This window comes from Cupressus sempervirens, chromosome 9, assembly GCF_028749045.1.
Source record: "Cupressus sempervirens isolate cs-2001-9-10 chromosome 9, ASM2874904v1, whole genome shotgun sequence".
NCBI lineage: Eukaryota > Viridiplantae > Streptophyta > Pinopsida > Cupressales > Cupressaceae > Cupressus > Cupressus sempervirens.
Genome location: NC_143126.1, coordinates 428,779,918 through 428,799,982, shown reverse-complemented (window position 1 = coordinate 428,799,982; position 20,065 = coordinate 428,779,918). Strand labels below are relative to the sequence as shown.

At 37.0% G+C, this 20,065-nt stretch overlaps 1 protein-coding gene across 1 annotated transcript in view; it reads left to right on the top strand.

Moving 5' to 3' along the window:
- The window catches only part of LOC149539128 (integral membrane family protein), a 128,262-nt gene extending 108,621 nt beyond the window's left edge, over nucleotides 1–19,641 (top strand). Inside the window, exons 2-5 of the mRNA XM_089800460.1 lie at nucleotides 17,002–17,365; nucleotides 17,772–17,842; nucleotides 18,765–18,863; nucleotides 19,273–19,641. Of these exons, the coding sequence (XP_089656586.1) occupies nucleotides 17,002–17,365; nucleotides 17,772–17,842; nucleotides 18,765–18,863; nucleotides 19,273–19,389 (651 nt within the window). The 3' untranslated portion in view covers nucleotides 19,390–19,641. The remainder of the gene's footprint in view (nucleotides 1–17,001; nucleotides 17,366–17,771; nucleotides 17,843–18,764; nucleotides 18,864–19,272) is intronic.
- Nucleotides 19,642–20,065: the final 424 nt, after the last annotated feature.

The window sequence follows — 20,065 nt, the reverse complement described above, 5'->3', positions numbered from 1 at the left end:
CATATGCCTTGAAGGCCTCCAAAATATTCTAATTTAAAGCCTTTTTCTGATCACCAATTGAACGAGGGTTGCGGGGGTCTTCCACTTACTGCAATCAATATTCTCCTTTAAGAGTTTGAAAATGATTTTGGAAACCACTTCCACTGAGCTTTCTTCCTCCTTGAAAATCCAATTATTCCTTTCCTTCCATATCCTCAAACAGACATGGGGGGTGGGGAGGGGGGATTATTGTCCAAAGTAATCTGATTAGAGGGTGGCTAAAAGGGCACTCCCAGGTAATAATGAATTGCTGTAAATCATTCAAAAAGACCCACTTCACAGGGAACTTTTGGAATATTAAAGACCAAATTTCTAAGGCAAAGGGGCATAGAAGAAAAATGTGCAGAATGCTTTCCTCCTCCACCTTATAGAGATAGCATTTGTTAGGGATTTGAAAGCCTCATTTCCTCAAATTGTCAACTGTCAGGATCTTTCCATGGATAACAGTCCACCAGAAGAAATCAATTCTAGGAATCAATTGGTTATACCTATGTATATCTAGTTCTGTATTGAAAAAGTACATCTTGCTCTTTCTATAGTTTATTTACTGCCCAGAGGTGGAAGCATAGTCATCCAATAGCCTATGCCAGGCCTTTGTTTCAATTACTAAGGAGCAGCCAAAGATGAAAGTGTCATCCACAAATTGTTGGGTAACCTCTGGAGGTAAGGAGGTAGACGCTTTAGCCTTGTAATGGCCCTTGTACTAGCCAAATTGGAAAAGGATCTTCCCGAAACCTCTGCCACCATAATGAATAAGTATGGGGAAATGGGGTCACCCTGTCTTAGCCCTTGCCTAGCACCAAAAGATCCCCGTGGGGTACCATTCACAAGAATAAAGAAATTGACAGTCTCCACCATAGTTCTGATCTTTCCTATAGTTTTCCCATTAAATCCAATTCTATCCAAAACCTCATAATGGAAGGACCTATCAACTTTATCATATGCCTTAGAAATATCAAGTTTAAGAGCCGCACCAGGTTTTCTGCCCTTTTCCATTGAATGAATAACTTCATGAGTAGTTATCACCGCATCCATAATTTGTCCATCCGGGACAAAACCTTTCTACGGAGTGCCAATAAAATTGCCAAGGAAAGGTTTTATCTTGTTAACGAGAACTTTGGAAAAGACTTTATAAACTGTGTTACATAGGCTAATGGGTCTATAATTAGTTAAAGCCTTAGGATCCGAGACCTTGGGGACAAGAACAATAAAAGTTTTATTTAACTTCCTCAACATCTTACCCATCCTAAAGAAATCTCTGGCAGCCCTAGTTAGGTCCATCTTGATGATTTCCCAAAAGTACTGGAAAAAGGTCGGGGGAAACCCATCCTTGCGCGGGGCCTTATAAGCTTTCGAGGAGAACACTGCCTTCTTAACCTCCTCAATAACAGGGTTGACAATAATTTCATTATCCTCAACATTCAACACTTTCGACAAGGAATGAATGAGGGTCCTCCTAATCTCAGAATCAATATCCCTATTAGATCTGGCATAGGCCTCAGAAAAGAATTGCGCAAACCATCTCCCTATATCATCTTCTTTATTAAGATTGTTGTTATTATCTTCTAGTCACAAGATGGTGTTCCTTTTCTTATGCTTTGAGGCAAATCTATGAAAGGAGGAGGTATTTCTATCATCTTTAGTAACCCCCTTAGATTCTTGACCGTTGCTTCCAATACACTTCTTCTTTGGCAATATCCTTCCACTTATTTCTGCAATCTTCTTCCTCCTTATGAGTTTCAACAGAATCATCCCCATTGGCTGTGGCTTGTTGGAGCTGATTATTTTTTTCCTCAATTTCCCCTTCTTAAAAATGTCACCAAAGGACTGCTTACTCCAGCAATCGCATTCCTTTTAACATTTTCAAGTTGTTTAGCTAGTCCATATATAGCTATGCCTTCTATAGCAATACTCCACTCTGAGATACAACTCTTGAAGTTAGGATGGGATTGCCACATAATTTCATAGCGAAATGGCTTGGGACCACATAAAAGACCATCTGTGTAGTTGAAAAGAATTGGAGAATGATAAAAAATAGTCCTAGGCAGAGCTAGATAACTTGGAGGTCGTTAATTGCTATCAATCAGCTGAGACAAGAAGTCTGTCCAATTTAACCTGAATGAGGTCCTAACCTTTTTGTTGTTTGACCAAGTAAAAGGTGTTCCCTGAAGGTCCACATCCTGAAGATCATTCTTGTTGATAAAATTAGTCAAATCTTGCATGCTACCCGTAAAATCAACCACTCTACCCTGCTTTTCCAAAGGAAAGAGTGGGGAATTCAAATCACCCATGCAAATGAACTTTATGCCTTTGTTAGTGGCCATGAAGTTGGAGATTTCACTCTAGGTAACTAGTCTTTCTGCTCTCATATTGGGGGAATATATATTAACAAGACACCATGCCCGAGCCTTGTTAGTATATACACCTCCAATATGAGAGAGGGAAGATTGGTAACCTGGAGTGAAATCTTCAACTTCATGGCCAATAACAAAGGCATAGAGTAAAGTTTGTGTATGGGTGATTTTAATTCCCCACTCTTTCCATCTAAAAAGCAAGGGAGAGTGGTTGATTTTACAGATAGCATGCAAGATTTAATTGATTTTACCAATAGGAATGATCTTGAGGATGTGGACTTTCAGGGAACACCTTTTGCTTGGTCAAACAATAGAAAAGGTCAGGACCTCATTCAGGTTAAACTTGATAGACTTGATATTGTCATGTTTCCAAGTCTTGGGCAAAAATTAATTGAAGTGAGTATTAGTTTATGCCTTCAACCATCAGAAGCATATGGTAATGTTTGTGTTGTGAATATTAGTGGCAACATGTGTGATACATTGAGTCAGAACTATTGTTTGGAGAAATTGAGGAAAATAATTTAAGTTTTGACTATATTGGAGGATTTATATTCATTTCATTGGAAGATTGAGAAAATATTTCTCCCAAACTATTGAGAAACATTTCAAAATTAATACAATCACTTATTGCTACGACATGGGGAAAGCGCAAGAAATTCCTGTGTTACTTCAAGAATGCAATGTAACAGCACTGTGTATCTGTAGTTTTTAGCATGCTATGCAACTCTTTGAACTCCACTTGGAATGCAACTACTGTAGACATTTCATGTATTGAGGACTGGACAATATAAGCCGCAGGATTTGGAAAAAAAGAAACAATACAAATCATGGAGATAAAAGAAGGTGTGCATAGTATGCAACAATTATTATGAAAAACTTTGAGGTGGAACTAGTTTTCTATGCATGGGGTTCCTTATGCTAGTTTGAGTGTCGTTTTAGACCAAAGAGTGTTTTTTTTGTTATAACTCTTGGATATAGCATTCACAGCATATTCTATGACCAAATTTCATGGATAGTAGTATAGTACCAATGAAATCAATTCCCCATTGTTGAAAAGGCTCATCAATTACAACTGGCTTCAATGGAAGGGCAACAAGTTTTTGCTTACCAACAAATTGTTGGCATAATTCACATTTCTTTACCCACTAATAAGCATCTTGAAAAAGTGTGGGCCAATAATATTGTGCTCTCAAAATCTTGTGTGCAGTGACAGGTGCTGAGAAATGTCCACCACATACTTGATTATGAAAAGAATCCAAAAGTCAAATTTTCTGACTTTTATCAACACATTTTAAAAATGTTCCATCCAATGCTCGCTTATAGAGACCGTTTTCCCAAAGAACAAAACTTGAAGCTTTTAACTTGAGAGTCCTTTGCTCTTTGTATGTCAAATGTGGAGGACATTCAGCATAGCTCAAATAATAAGCCATTCTGGAAAACCAATCATCCATAGTGCTAACAAACAATACAATAGGAAGAGAGGATGAATTCTCATCATCTACTTACAACAGTTCATTTTCAGCCATAAGCTGACAAAGTCCCTTACCATGAACTAACTTGGTAGGGTGTATCTCCATATCATATTCTTGAATCTTGACTATCTAGTTTCCTCTTTTAGTACCAAAATTCTGCTATGTCAGGATAGTCTTGACAGTAGCATACAAAACTAGAGCTATGATACGAGAATTCAAAATGTAGAATCTAAAATGCTTCACTGCCTTAACAACAACATAAGCATGTTTCTCCATTTGACTATATTTCAATTCATGAGCCTTCAGAGGACAACTCATAAATAAAATAGGTGATTCAACACCTTCATTGTTTTTCTGCATCAGAATAGCAAAAAGAGTATGCTCTGAAGCATAACTGTACATAATGAAGCCTTTAGTATAATCAAGACATACCAACATAGGAGCATGTGCTATAGCGTCCTTGATTTCTGCAAATGCTTTCCTTCTTTCTTGGTTCCAATGGAAAGCAGTCTTGCCTTTCATCATCTCAACAATATGACGAGTTTGTTCAACAAAATCTGGTACCCAAGATGAATGATGAATAGGAAAAATGATACCTGCTTCAAGCATCTTTTGAATTTCAGCCAAAATAGTACCTAAAATCTTAGGATTATATTGCCTCTGCTTTTGGCGGAAAGGAGCTGCACCAAACTTCAAAGGAATATCATGCTATACTTCTTTAGGACGGAAAGACTTAAGACCTTCATAAGAATAAGCTAGGACATCTTTATATTCACGAAGAAGAGTAATAAACTTTTCTTTCTCTTCCTCCATGCACCAGTTACCAATGTTCACCAGCTTTGGGTCTTCATCCGTTCGACTATTGTATTTCTCGTACTTTTCCATAGATTTGGTCCTTGTCTTTTGCTGTTCTTTAATATACCTATCATGTTTATCAAACAACTTTTCCAAAGAAACCAAACCTTTTGGAATCTTATTCCCTTTAAGTTGAATGACTTCATGACCAGTTTCCGGATCTATTTCAGAGAGAACTTCATTTGGGTCATATTCACCTCCTTCAAAGTACATTTCATCAAAAGCTTCCTTTGTTTCAAGAAAGTTGATGATCTGAGTATCATCGTTGAACACTTGCCAATGTTCACAATTATCTGGAATACTTGGTCGATAGACCAATTGTATTTCATAAATGTTGTCTTCAAAATCTTGATGTGGAAGTAGCAGAGTGGCTGAAACAGCAAGTGCATCAGCTCTGTCATTCAATTCCCTAGGGATCACTAAAATATTGAAGGCATCAAATAGCTTGATGTAATCTCAAGCTAAATCACGGCAGTGTCTAAGTCAATCATTTCTTGCTTGATATTGGTCCTTGACTTGACACATTACCAACTCAGCATCTCCTTTAACATGCAAGTTTTGAATTCCTCTAGCCTATGCCATGTTCAACCCAAATATCAAGGCTTCATTTTCAGCTGTGTTATTGGTGTTAGGAAACTGCAACTTGTAAAAAAAAGGGAAGAATTCACCATCAAGAGATATGAACACAACTCCAACACCAGATCCCATAGAAGCACACCTACCATCAAATTCCATAACCCAAACAGTAGTAGAGCTACTTGTACTTGCACTAGAATCATTCAGAATAATTCTTCCTTCAAGAGAATCAGTGGAATCACCTTCAGAATGCATTTCGTCATCTTTAAAACAATCCATAGGATCATCTTCAACAATAGCTTTTTCCTTAGGAACAACATCTTCCTCTATGGCATTAGCAAATCTTTCAATGTTTGATAGTAGTGATGAACTTTTAGAACCGGTCCAGTCTTTGGCAAATTCAGACACTTCATCAGCATGTAGATAGTAATTTCCCATCCTTGCTGATTCAAAAAGAATCTCAGCATGTGGATCATTGGACTTGACTACCACATACTTTGTTTCTCTTTCAGGATACAATTTCTGCATAACACCTTTAACAAGTATTCTAGCTTTAGTCATATCCATATTGAGTTCTTCTACATCCTTGCAGAAATTGCGACCAAGTAACATACCATAGGAGGCTGGTACATCAGCAACTAAGACCATCTTTTTGATCCTTTTGTCTGGGAAAGACACAAAGGCAAATTGAGCATCTTTGATTTGCCCTTTCAGAGGCACTTATTTGTTCTCCATAGAATAACAACTACCAAAAGACTTAGTTAAAGTCAAACCTAATGCATTGGCAACCTTGGCAGGCATGACATTATCAGAGGCACCATAATCTATAAGGCAATTGCTTAGCTTGAAACCATTGATCAAAAGAGAAAGATAGGAAGGCTCAATCTTCCCTGGAACTGAGGATGGAATGGTTACTAAGTTATTTGGCATATTTTTAACTTCAGGAGTAACCAAATGCGTTTGCATAGGTTGAGATTCTTTGACAAATTTAGCAAGTCTATCCAGCTGATCTAGATAGGCTTGTAGGTATTCTACCTCTGACATCTGAATTTTAGTCTTCCTAGCATCATGTCCTTTGGTTGATGACTATAGGGTTGATAAAACATATTTTGGATCAGCTATTTGTGTAGCAGCAGCTAAGGGAAGGCATGAGAATACTCACTCTTATGATGGCAATCCTTTGATCCAACATAATATTGATTGGATGGAGAACCATAGTGCAAATGTAGAACTCAAGCTGATTGATAATCACTCTTTGAGACGAGTGTTGAATGAACATTTGAAAATCCACTGTTTGAGTTGGATGATGGAACATCTCTTGAAATTGATTAGTAGTCCCAACTCTTGATCTTGGAGGAGAGTACTTCTAAATTTGGTGTTGATTGCAGCTAGAAGGCAGATGCCTTGTCACATTTGATAGATGGACATGATGCTTGTTGGTGTTTTAAAACGTCATGTTTCAAATTATCTCGATGAGAACATAATAGATCTAGGGGCATCTACTTCCCATCTGCAACATATCCTTTTAGACACCAGGCGAACTATAAGGCTAGACCCTTCTTCTACTTTAGGCTCTGCAAAACCTAGGTGGGTATACCTATAGATTCTTCATATGGTACCTATTGTTCAAAAGCATACACTGAATCTAAACAAAGTAGATAAAACCCTTATTTCTCCTATACTCATGCAATGACAAAGATGTGCAGTAGCAAATTGCAATTCTATGAAATCCACAAGCTAAGTGAGGGTATTATTTCAGCTCTTAAACAGAAAGTGAAATGGATGATTATAAATTTGATTTCAGAAAATCCCCAAATATGCAACAGTAAGAACAAGTTGATCTTGTAGCTGATCATTGCCTTATCTATTGGGCAGTTCCATGAGTCACGCACATACATTTATGATACTAGTGACATATTCCATACATCAAGATATCAGCTCTATCCTATCACTTTGTGAATCAGACATCAGTGTTCATAAAGACCTCATTTTCATGAAATATCCTTCTCAAATAACCAACAACCTTGTCAGATATATCAAGCATTTACTTGGCTCTTTGTTTCAACAGCAAAACATACCAGACATACAACCTTAAACGGATGCAAAAGGGTCTAAGTTCCTTGTCCCTAAACCACAAAACATTGCAGATTATAGAGATAGGAGACGAGAATCAGAATGAAACTAAGAAGTTTGTTGCTCATTGTATTCATTTCTTTGAAACTATACATTCAAGATGTATGTAAATAACTCATAGAACAACTAAATAGACTAGAACTGTCTATGTTAGCTTCATTACTGCTGTTCATAATAGAGAAATATGCTGAAGAGAATGGTATCACAGTCATGACAAAAATTTCAACCTAACTAGAACCACCCTTGTGGTATCACAGCAGTGAAAAAAGTCCAAGAAATTGGAACCCTATGGTCTCACAGTAAAAACTGGAACCCTTACAATGAGAGAGGAAGAGAAAGATATAGGAAAGGAAGAAGAAGCTGGATCTGATTTGGAAGTGACATGTGTCCACTTGAATCTTCATTCCCTGATGTTGCAAAGCATCTCTCATCTTTCTACAACCGAAATCTGATGTGATTCTCATTATTGTTGTGTAACAAACTTGAAATATCTCCTCCTAATGATGAAAAAACCCTATTCTGGCAGAAACATTAGTTATGCATATGAAATGCTGATAAAACCTTCACTATACTGACTTGGAAATGAGAAAATCTGTCCCTATTTGAATCCTTACTGCCTCTGGTGTTCACCCAGTTCACCATTTCATCAGAAATCAAATATGAACTACCATAACTGAATGAGGTTGAAAAATGGGCATCTGGTACAAAACCTTGAATAACTTGAACAAACGACTTCTTGTGTAGAAACAAACCTCAAATACAGAAACTTCGTTCTCTCCCAGTTCCAACTATATATGATAGTGATATATCGACACATTGGAGATGCCCAGGATGTCCATTTTCAAATCAGGCCTTTGGTATTGACTTGCGGGTCTGCACTTCATTTCCAAAAATTTAAGAACTCCTAAGGTCAAAACTACATGTGTCACCTTCTGATTTGCCCGATTTTGCACTGTCATTTGTCACCTGGGCGCCACGTGGCACCCTTTGATTGGTCCACTGGTTTGCCACGTGGCAGTCTCATATTGGGCCCCTTTAGACAATCATTGCGCCACGTTACCCCTTCTGGGTGTCTTGCCATGTCACTGCCATGTGGCACCCTGTTATTGGCCAGAAATCTGCCTTGCCACATCACTGTCGACCCTGGCCCGCTGCTATGTGGTGACTAGGCGCTTCCTCGCTTTCTCTCACTTCCACGCATCTTCACAATGTGAGGAAGCACCTGTCGTTGAATCTCACCACGTGGCGAAATCTGGAGCGTCAAATTTGGACCCGCCATGTCACTATTGACCTCAAACTTCATGCCATGTGTCCGCTTGCAATTGGTCCACCTAACACCACTTGTCACTTTCTGGTAGGTCCGGTCAAGTCCAGTCAATGTGCCACATCATCATATTTGTTCAAAATTTACATCTTATCCATTCAGCTAGCTTAACATGCCCCACCTATGAGCTACCTCTTTGTCCTTAAGGCAAAATGCTTAAGACATTTAATCATTGTGTGTTGGTGTTTAAAAACACATTGAGGTTCCTTTGCCCAAATGATGTGGGATAAATGCCTCTAAAAAGATATGCAATCCATACGCCCGTAAAAATCTTGTTACTCCCTTCTCTGCTCTTCCTTGCAACATAGCCATGGATAAAAGCACAACGCAAATATAAATTGCCACAGGATCCCTTCCAAGGTCCGTGTGCACACAAAAGGAAAAAAGAAAAATGTTCACCTCGTCTTTCTCCCATGACTCCAACAGGCATCAAAATACATAATCGCCTCCTCACTTTCCTACCCTACTTTTCTTTGCATAGGAGCTCCAGTTCATTTGATATCAAAGTTCCCTTGGAATTTCGAAATTGACATCCATGTTTGAAAACAAGACTTCTGCGTTAAAATGAAAAGGGGCTTCTGCACCAAAGAACCTCCCACATCAATCAGAACTTGGGTGAGGAGAATAGGCTCACACACCTCCAAACTTCATTGCCTCCTTCCAAAAATCGGTGCTTGGTTTTGTCTTTAAAAGGCGATTTTGCTGATATCCAAGTATTTCTGAGGAATCACGCTCCTCCTGAAGAAGTGAGATTATGCAGCCCAACTGACTTGGCTCAGATTCCCAAATAGTTTTGTTGGTGTTAAAAAGACTGTGATTTCCTCCAAATTAGATGCCTCCTCCTGAATTCGATTGGTAAATTGCAAGTTGCACAATAAGTTGCATGTGGCAACTGCTCCCTCTGCGGCTTGTGCCTTCCATCACAACTGGTACCCCATTCTGCTTCTTATCCTCCTGCCGCTCATGGTTTCCATCAATGCATGAACATCAAAGTTGTAGAAATCTCAATGATCAGTGAGCAGTCCAATTCTCACCCACGAAGATAACCGTTCAAACTAGTTGTAAAATACACAAACTGGCATTTGGAAAATTCCCTCTTCTCAAATCTGCCCCCGTAAAACATACTGTGATGCTATTTATGTTTGAAAGTGGAGTGGGTGGAAAGTTTTATGGTGAGTGGCTCGCATGCACAAATAAAAGCCTTCTTCACACTCCAGTTTTTTAACGTGTATCTACATCTTGGCAGTTTGCAGTTTTCTTTTTAAAAATGTTGAATGGAACATTGGGGAGAGTTTCAATCCCTCCTATGCCACAAGCCATAGTCAAAATGGGTGCACATCATTAAGGTCTCCTTGGTCCCTGTTCATGGAACACTAGCTACGTACATTAATTTATTCAATTGTCGATCTGCAAAGCGTGATAATGTAGATCCTCACTTGGATTGGGAAGTGAGACCTTCCATTATATAACATGTAATACTAATATTAACATGATTAAAATGACTATTGGATGTGCTCATTTATCACAACCTCATATCATAGTTGCAAGAGCCAAGTGGGGAAAACAAAGCAATCCATTCGCTTTATTATGCTAGCAGACCTGAAACGCTAATTCAATGATAGGACTCCTAGCTCTAGTCAAGTCATAAGAACGAAAATAAGAAACCGCCTTATCCATTCTAGTTCCTTCTTTGAAACACGAGTTAAAACAATCTCTCCTTGGATGCTCAATTCACTCTCCCTTTTTTTAGTTTTCCATTTGCATAATCTTAAAAGTTCCCTTGATCAACAGTGATATGCACATATACTAAAGCATTGTAATGAATAAAATATTATAATCTCCTTTTTAAAACATTTTTCATTCCCTCAAATTCTATCAATCTCATGAAGTTAGTCGGGCCCCAAATTGGGTCTGGCTTTTTTTTTTTTTTTTCGTTTTTGAACAACTGACATCTCAAATTGATTTGGTGAACATTTGGTAGTGATAAAAAACAAATTCGATCACTGAACCATCATTTACAACTCATTTCACCTCTTATTTGCGAACTGCCAATTTCTTGCCAAGGGGTCCTTTGATTGGCCTTAAAAACTGATTGAAATTGACATCCGGGCCCTGAAATCAGACTTACTGATTCTTTGTTCCATATTCTTGCATCTTGTCAGATTTCGTCTCATGACGACTTCGGGGTTAAAAGATATCGACTGTCAAAGTTGCCTTCATGAAACTGCCTGCAAGCAAACACGTCAGAAAACCATAAAATGCATTTCGGTTTCGGCTTCAAAAACAGGTCAAATTGACACTAGGGGGGGCATTAGTTCACTATCACGAGGAGAGTATAAATCTGTGATTTGGGCTTGTGACAAATAACGAGGTGTGTTTGGCAAGCAGTCAAAGTGGGCCACTTGGATTTGCAAGATTGGGAATAATGGCAAAAAAATGATTTTCTCAAACGGAATGGACCTGGAAATGTGTGCAAACGGATTCGTCAAGATTTGCAAACTGGCACACTTAAAGAATTTTCAGAGTAGAACACAACGATACAATCTTTTTTATCTCACCTATCACAGATTCAAAGTTATGACGTCTCGAACAAGGGTCCTGATCAATCTGCATTTTACGACACCAGTAAAACTTCATAAATTGCATTTGGAATCGCATTCGAAAACTGATCAAATGGATTCCTCATGATCGCAAATCTGAAACATAACAAGTCTCTAACCTCTAGAATGCAATGCAAAAGGAATTTTCTCATTTCGGTCAACTGGGTCAAAGTTATAACCGGTCAAACAGGGCCTCCCAAAATTCTGAACAATTTACATCAGCGTGACAAAAATAAACAATTGACTTTGAGGGATTCAAAACTTAGTCAAAACATATCGGAACGACTTGAAATCTGAAACATAGGTTCTTTGATATGTGTACTAAACACTTCCAAAGCAGCGAGTCATGAAACATTACTGGGTGCGAGATATTCAATTGCAAACAAGGCTACCTGTCACTGTTTGACACTTAGGCAAAAATGCAAAATTGAACATTGTTCAAAACGAGATTCACGGAATGACTCGGAATGACAATTTATCTTCATGGGATGCAAGAATATGTTGAATGCAAGGTGTTAGAAACATTAAACACCTCTTAAGCGTCAAACGGACAGCCAAGTACCCATGCACTAAATGCCCTTTAAGGAGCTCAAAAGCTTGGAATGGTACTCAAATCGGGAAGGTGATTTTGAGTCCCAACAATGCTGATTACAAATTAGTCTTGGATAGAGAATTAGCAATCAGTATGGCCAAAGAGTAAATAAAGGGAGAAGACAATGCTAACTCAGGTTTCCTAGAGGAGTCAGTGATTGCATCACATTATGGTTACATTGTGTTTTCCATTCAGCCCACCTATTGAGGACTTTCTATTCCGACTGATGAATAGATGTGGGATGGGTGATTGGTTTGGTATGCTTCCCTTCATGAAGGAGGAAGCCATGTAGTATAGGGAAGTTAGTTTGTTTCTCTAGTACAATACCAATTTTGGATTCCTATTAGAGGTATAGTGTTCTGGCAGTTGGACATTTTGGACATTCCACCTATATTCGGTATGCAGTGATGAGATACTATAGATACTTGGAAAGATGGGTGACCCTTTTGTTGGCGGGACCCAAGAGAAACATTCTCATGGATAGTTATGTTTCAGGGAGTTGGTTGGTATAATGTTGAGCTCCTACCATCATTTGACAAAAGAGGCGTATGTGATTTCAGCTAGAGTGAAGTTTTTAGTTGGATTGAGGATGTTCTCATACATGATAGTAGGACAAGGTGGGTTGGCTCAACTTATTATGGACGTGGGATGATTTAGGATTCTAACATTTAGCTGATTGGTGCATTGGTTCATGATGAGTTGCTTCACCACTCCAAGATTGGTGATGTTTATACTAGTGTAGCTTGACAAATTAACGTAGCATCATTCTTGAGGTTGATATGAAATCCAAATTAGTCACAACATGTAGATACAAATTGCTTGAGGGAAAACAATCTCTATGAAGGGAGGACTGTAATGTCCCCTTTTTCTATCCCATTATTTCCTGATGTGTCGTTATGTTTTTTTTCCTTTGTCTCATGGGATAACAAGAACTTTATAGGGATCAAAGAGAGTTTCGACCTATGCAATTCTAGTTTTAGGCCAATTAGAGTTGTTTCAACAGGGTTTTTGGATACTGTTTATAGTAAGTCGGTGGGGTTCAATATTCTTGGCATTTCAGTCTCGAACTTGGAACGTCTCATCGAGATCTTTCCAATGAGCTATCACACATGGTTTTTCAAGTTTGTATGGTTGTTTATTTTATTGCCTAAAGATTAAATAGTTTATTAATAAAGTGACTATTTAATTAAATACATATAATATATCACCTTATTATTAAAAGGCATTTTATTCTCTTAAGTGGAAAATGATATTTTATAAAGGGAATTAAAGATGAAGAGATAGGCATGGGAAAATGGAGTCACAATGCTATTCTTTAAAAGAACAAAGAGAAGCTCATTTGCAAATGCTTAGATTATGGTTGATTATTGATTTCTCTTTGAAAAAATGGGAGCTATAGATTTCAACAAGTTTGAGGATGGAATTCCTCGAGCTTGGAGGTAGTGAATGGAAACCCATTGTTCAGTATAGATGTCATTGAGATGTCTCACTTGCTCTTCAATACTATATCCTATTGTTTTTGGTTATCGATTCTGGCTGTAAGTTTTGTGTTTATGATTGGATTTTTTGTTATTCTGTTGAAATTTAAACGCAATAGTGTCTCAAAATTTAAAATTTATATTTCAGCTGGGTATTTGTAATTTTGTTGGATAAATTGGAAATCAATTGCATGCAAATCTATTGTTTAAATTTCTGTGATACATTTCGAGAAATTTGGAAAAAAAATCCATACGAGGATATTACACAGTGTCACTTGAGCAAAGTAAGTTTCTTAATGATTTCTTTGATATGGATTATAGTTAAAAAATGCCATTGCTAATGGAGGATATTCAATGACAGGATGAGAACAACTGAAGCTGAGGATGGGAAAACTTCAAAATCAAAGGACAAGGGGGGCAAGGAGGGAGGGTATTCAAATACCAAGATATAGAGGTGGGATACAAGAAGCAAGTACAACATCATGATCAAGTCTACAAGCCAAAGGAAGAGATTATCAAAACTTGATTTTCCTATGGAAATCCAAGTTCAATAGATGGTCCAACTACATGCCTACAAGAGCACTTACACCCCTTCTACAAGAGAAAAGTCAAGTACAAGTTTGAGAGCATGTCATTAAAGAGATTTGAAAATCAAGACATTGAGAAGAAATCAAGAATTCAATAACAAGTCATGGCACTGAGAAGCTTTCCAAGGGTGGAAGAAATTTATGAAGAGTAAACAACTCGGGCATCTAAAATCGATCTAAGGCTTGATAGTGTTGAGTATCAAGAGATATTTTCCATCATCAAAGGGTATTTATTAAGTCTATAGGGTGAGCATGCTAAAGTGGTGATCATTTCTTCAACAAATGAGAATGCGATAAGTGTCCCAATGGAGGAGCTTCATCATTTGTCTAGATTTGTTGAATCCACCAAAATAGAAGTCAAAGAAAGTATCTTCTAAAAGAAGATTTGTTGTAAGCCCATTTGGCTTTTTATCATTGGTCCATTCATGGGTGTCTTCTCTTGTTCTACCTAAGTCTTTTTCTTATTGACCCACAAGCTAGTGCTTTTATTTTAATTGGGTAAACATTTAATACTTTTAGGAATCAGGCAAATTAGGGTAGTGTTGGCACAATCTTGGCCCTTGAATCGATCTTGGTCCTTCATTGTAATTGAACTATAAAATGCCACGACCTTCTCATTTGTAATTCATGAGATTAGGAGTTTAGAGATGAGATTGGAATTAGATTAGATTAGCTAAGGGAGAGACTTGGAGAAATTGTTACCATAATACTACCAAAATTATTCCTTCTTTCATTGTTGGTTTTCATGGTGAATGCTTGTGATTTTGGAGTATTGCATGGTTTCTTCACTTCCTCGCTTAGATTAGGTTTCGTTTCATGTAGAGTAGAAGTAGAAGTAGATGAATGGAAGATATTGTTGAATGACAATTAATGGTGGAGCTAGTGTCTATAACTTTTGGTACTTGTTGATTGTAAGTAATAGTGTAAGATTAGTTTGGGCCTAAAATTTCGAGTATTTAACTTCTATTGGAATTGTTAATTTAGATTGCATCTTCATAGGGTATTTGAATGGATATTGACAATGTGAAAACCATTCCAACATTCTAGAAGATAGCACCCTCCTATGCCTACTTGACATGGTGAAGCAAGGAGTGGCTAGAGGCTCACCCCATCGTCAATATTGCTTACATTGTTAGAATTAGATTAGCTATCTAAACCCTTTCCCTTAGCAGTTTGTCGTTGGGAGAAGTTAAAGTCAAGTTGTTATCCATTGAATGAACATCGTAAGTTCCTTTGTGATAACCAACATTTCACATCATAAAACTGAGTGGAAGTCCACGATTAAGAAGGAACCTTGGGGTTGTCTCATTTAATCACACAATCTATTTACATTTTTTGGCATATAAGCATCCTTATTCAAGAGAGTTGGAAATTTGGTGTTTCATCCTGGGATACTAAGTACTTAGTTTTGCATGTTGTAGTGGAATAAAAAACACATCAATAGGTTGTTCAGTGTTATGTTTATCTTTTCCATTTCTCTTCCTATTACTGTGGTGACAAGGCCATAAAGTGATGCCCAAGAGGTTCTATTGTTTTAGTTGGTAAGTGTTAAGTTTCTCTAGCATGTCCAGGGCTTGAAGATTTGCGAGAAATGTGATCTGGATCCTGCCATTGTTTTTAATTTTAAATGTAAGCTTTGTATTCTTCAAACTTTGAAAATGTTGAAGTGGAATGATATCAAAATAAAGAACACGGTATTACAGTGCCATATATACTTTTTATCATGCCTTTGACACACAAATGTAAGTCTATTCTGTATTACTAGTAGCATCTACAACTTAAGAAGTTCAGAATAATAGTGTGCTGTGCTACGAACGATATTTATCATAAAGTTTGTTCACGAGGAAGACATTTGTAAATATTTGTTTTAAGCATGATCAATTCAAATATCAAACCAATGAGTGTTTGCATACAAAATCTGACATTTTAGGGTTTAGAAACAATAGGAGGTCCTTTCCAGACACAAGAAAATGAAAGATAACATGTTAGCTTTGGCTTCAGCAACTAAAGAAATTAAATTATTTTCTAAATGCATTCATTATGAAAACAATATAAGAGATTAGGTTATTCGGGAATCCTCAAAAATCTCCTAGACAAGAATTCAGATTATCTTAAAAATGCTGCTTTTCATTTACATTTCGAAAGAAGAGAGATTTCCAACAGTACAATAGTTTTCTGAATTTCCTTACCATACATCAAAATAATCTATGTATGCCTGAGCAATAAATATTTTTTAACAAATCAGTCCAACAAAGAGGCAAGTCGTATTCTCATATTATCCAATTCTGAGCCCTCTTTCTACCTTGCTCTGTCAGGATCATGATGCACTATTTCCTCCAGAAAATAATACAATCACCATTGGCCGGCCTAGATTTCTCTGTCTAAACATAATGGTCCCACTTTGTTTGATGACTCATCAATTGACAACACCACATTAAATGTCATCCAGAGTTTCCAGATGACTTGCTACCATTTCGGCCAACTGTCTTCACTGTCATGTGAGTTCTATCATCTACTTAGAAATGGGCTAGTAGGTGTTCATTTAATGTCCTATTCTAGACTCTAGTAGTTTTGCTTCACCGCCAGCATGTTACAACTCACATCTACCAGATTTTGCAATAAAATTTGGTACTTTTTTTCCTTGGGAAGGAAGCTTCAGATTGAAATGCTTGACTGAATTGGATCACTTGTTTCTCAAAATTGCAATTTAAGTTGTATTATTTGATATGAAACACTAGCAATTTTGATTCTTAAATTCATTGCAGAAAATATTATAATGAACAGAACTTCAAGAGAAGTAAAATCTAGTTCGAATAATTTCTTGATAGTTATGGCTAGTTGTTATTTAGTTGTTTCATGGGATATTTACTAAGTTCCATGTTTCATACATTATTACATGAATTTATTTCACAGTGAAAATATTATTCTGAATAACAAATATTGAAGATTTTTGTAAATATAGTTCGAGGTGCTGATGTCATGTTGTATCAGGTAACCTTGTATCGAGGAGGGTTGGTGACTTCAGCATTATCATTTATAGTGGCTGGTTCAACGGCCTTTCTCCCAGACAATTCTTTTGCAAAGGCCCTCTTGCAACAGAATCTTGATACATGTTATGCACTAGGAGCTGGAAGCCTAGGCTTATCATTAGTTTTGATTCACATTTATGTTACTCCAATTAAGCGAACGCTTCAAATATTGTGGGCATTGGGTTTGCTTGGATCTCTGGCTACATCTCTTAACCTTGCTCAGCCTGCAGGGGAAGGGTTGGTGGAATATGTTATAGAAAACCCTATTGCAGTGTGGTTTGTTGGGCCCCTCTTTGCATCACTGACTGGCCTTGTCTTCAAAGAAGGTATAAACGTATTTCATTTTTTATTTGACTCATGCAACATCTCATTTCTTCCTTAGAACATTTTTAATATCCTTCAAATTATTGATGGACTGTGAGCTTTGAAACTTTTGAATCATAGGCTAATACTATTCATTGTTTTAAATCCACGGTTTCTGAGTTTTTGACATTTCAATCTCATTTCTTCAATTTCTTCCATTAATTATAAAGTTATATGAGAAACTGTTATTTTGGAATTTCTTCTTTATAATTGCTCAGTGCACTGATGCGTAAATCTACATCTCTCTAGGAAATTTTTGGACATAATAGCTGTGAAGAATTGTGCTTACGGCTTTGTTTTGACTCTGCCAATAAAATGGTATTTACTATCAGCTTGTTATCTGTAAAACTGATTTACTTTTATATGCAGGTTTGTGCTATGGAAAGTTGGAAGCTGCTGCTTTGACATTTGTTATCCCCACATTACTGCTTGGTCATTTGGTATGGTATTCTTTGGCATTTTAGTTTCCTGTCCTGTCAGAAGTTTGATTGGGCCTTTAAGCTTGATGGCAACCTGCCAAATAAGAGCTCCAATAATATTTTTTGGAAATTAAGGATGCTATATAATCCATTAGAGCAGAAGTTTTCATATAGTCTAACTGGAGGAGTCTCAACTTTCAAGAGTCAATGCTAGTTACAGATTATTTACATTATAGCTGCAGCAGCACTTGCTGAGAAGTAAATGAATTTTATTAATCAAAATAGTCAATCACAAATATTCAAGAATCCAAGGGTATATCATATTAGCTACAAGATGTCAGAGAAGGCAACATATTTATTCCTTTCTTATTGGCTCATCCTTAGAAACCCACTAGAGACTTGCAAGAGAGCACATAAACCAGACAACTAAAATCTTAGAGATATCTTTTATGTTTATTTGATTTGGTTTGTCACGAGTCTCACTGTCCTTGGGGTCCTTGGCTTCCACAATGTGAGCACCATTGTGGATTATTCAGTGCATTTGATGCCTCAAGCCATTTATTTCATTTCTGATGTACAATAGGATAATGGGCGTGAGATTGTTTCTAATTTGTGAAGAGGTTCTCAAGAGCAGAAGTTTGCAATTGGAGCTCCGGATGAAACAATACTATATCTGGGTTGCAATTGCCTACATGAGAGTTTCAGATTGTGGAGGAGGAGAATCTGCATCTGAAGACATTAAGAATTTGGATTAGCTCATCACTCAGTGTGCTCATTTTCATAACTTAGCTCCACATTAACATTGTAGGATTTATTGTGCTCTGCTAATGATTACTTGGACGTTGAAAAGAAGGCCTTAAATATCAGTATTACATATGGACAAGTTCTGTGTTCCCATTTATTTATATACTGAACTCAAATGTTTTTTCTTTTCTTTTTGCAGACAGGACTTATGGATGATAATACAAAGTTGGGGCTTCTTGGAGTGTGGATGGCCCTTTTTGTGGTATTTGCATCTAGAAAGTTCACACAACCGATCAAGGTAATTAGCATGGTTTGTGAGTTTTAACAATGGGAATCTGACTGTAAAATCAAGCTTGTGGATGACGCTCTGATCAAATTAACCTACATTTATGTACCTACATTTATACATAAGTCTAGTTTTGTTATATTTGAAAATTTCATCTATTTTGATTGTTTTGTACAGTACAAGTTGGTCTGATGGTGAAGGCTTCAGTATTCCATACTGGAAACAACACATTTGAAACTAGATGGGTATAGGGTTGTACATGTCGTTGAACAATATATAAAGTGAATTTAAACATGCACTCTCCTCTTGTCGAATGCTTGCATGAAGGGTTTCATGTACATAAACTTATTTTTGTCATTGGATGAGCTCATTATCTTAGTTATTGTTGCATTTGTCAGTAATGGCCATTTTGATGCTGCAGGATGATATAGGTGATAAGTCGGTTTTCATGTTCAATGCGAAATCAGATGAGGAGAAAGCAATTTTCCTGCGTCAACAGGAGGAACAAATTGCTCAAAGGGCCTCAAAGGATTTGTAAGAATATGTATGTGGATAGGGACCTTGTTGGAAAAATAACTGTCTTGGTACTGTGGGAGTTCCTCACATTGTGTGCTTCTAAAAGTAAAGGCAAATCTGATGTATTAGGTCTTGGCTTAGCTAGTATGGCATGGTGGTGTGTCGGAGCCCATTTATATGAACTAGGAATTTTTTCACTTGACCTTATATGTATAATATTGTTCAAAAAATTCACTTAAGTTATATCAAATTTTAAATACAACCATTTGGAGAAGCTTCTTGTATGCAACCCTTTTTGAGTTATTCGAAAAGAACAAGTTAGAATAATCTTGAGTAGAAAACTCTTGAGAATGAATGATACCAAATATATATATATATATAGATATATATATATATATATATATATATATATAGAGAGAGAGAGAGAGAGAGAGAGAGAGAGAGAGAGAGAGAGAGAGAGAGAGAGAGAGGGGGCGCAATACACAAAGGAAAAGATTGGTGATTCCTAATCTATCAAGTCTCGTGTCTGAAATGTCATGCCTTGTATTGTCACATAAAGTTCTATCCTATTTATATTTTAGTTTGATATTGATAAAAAATGGGATTTGTTCAAGGCGTAAGTTCAACAATCTAGGGAATGATTAGTAATACACAGTTGTAAGAAATGACCAAGAGACAAACTTATCACCATTAGCTAG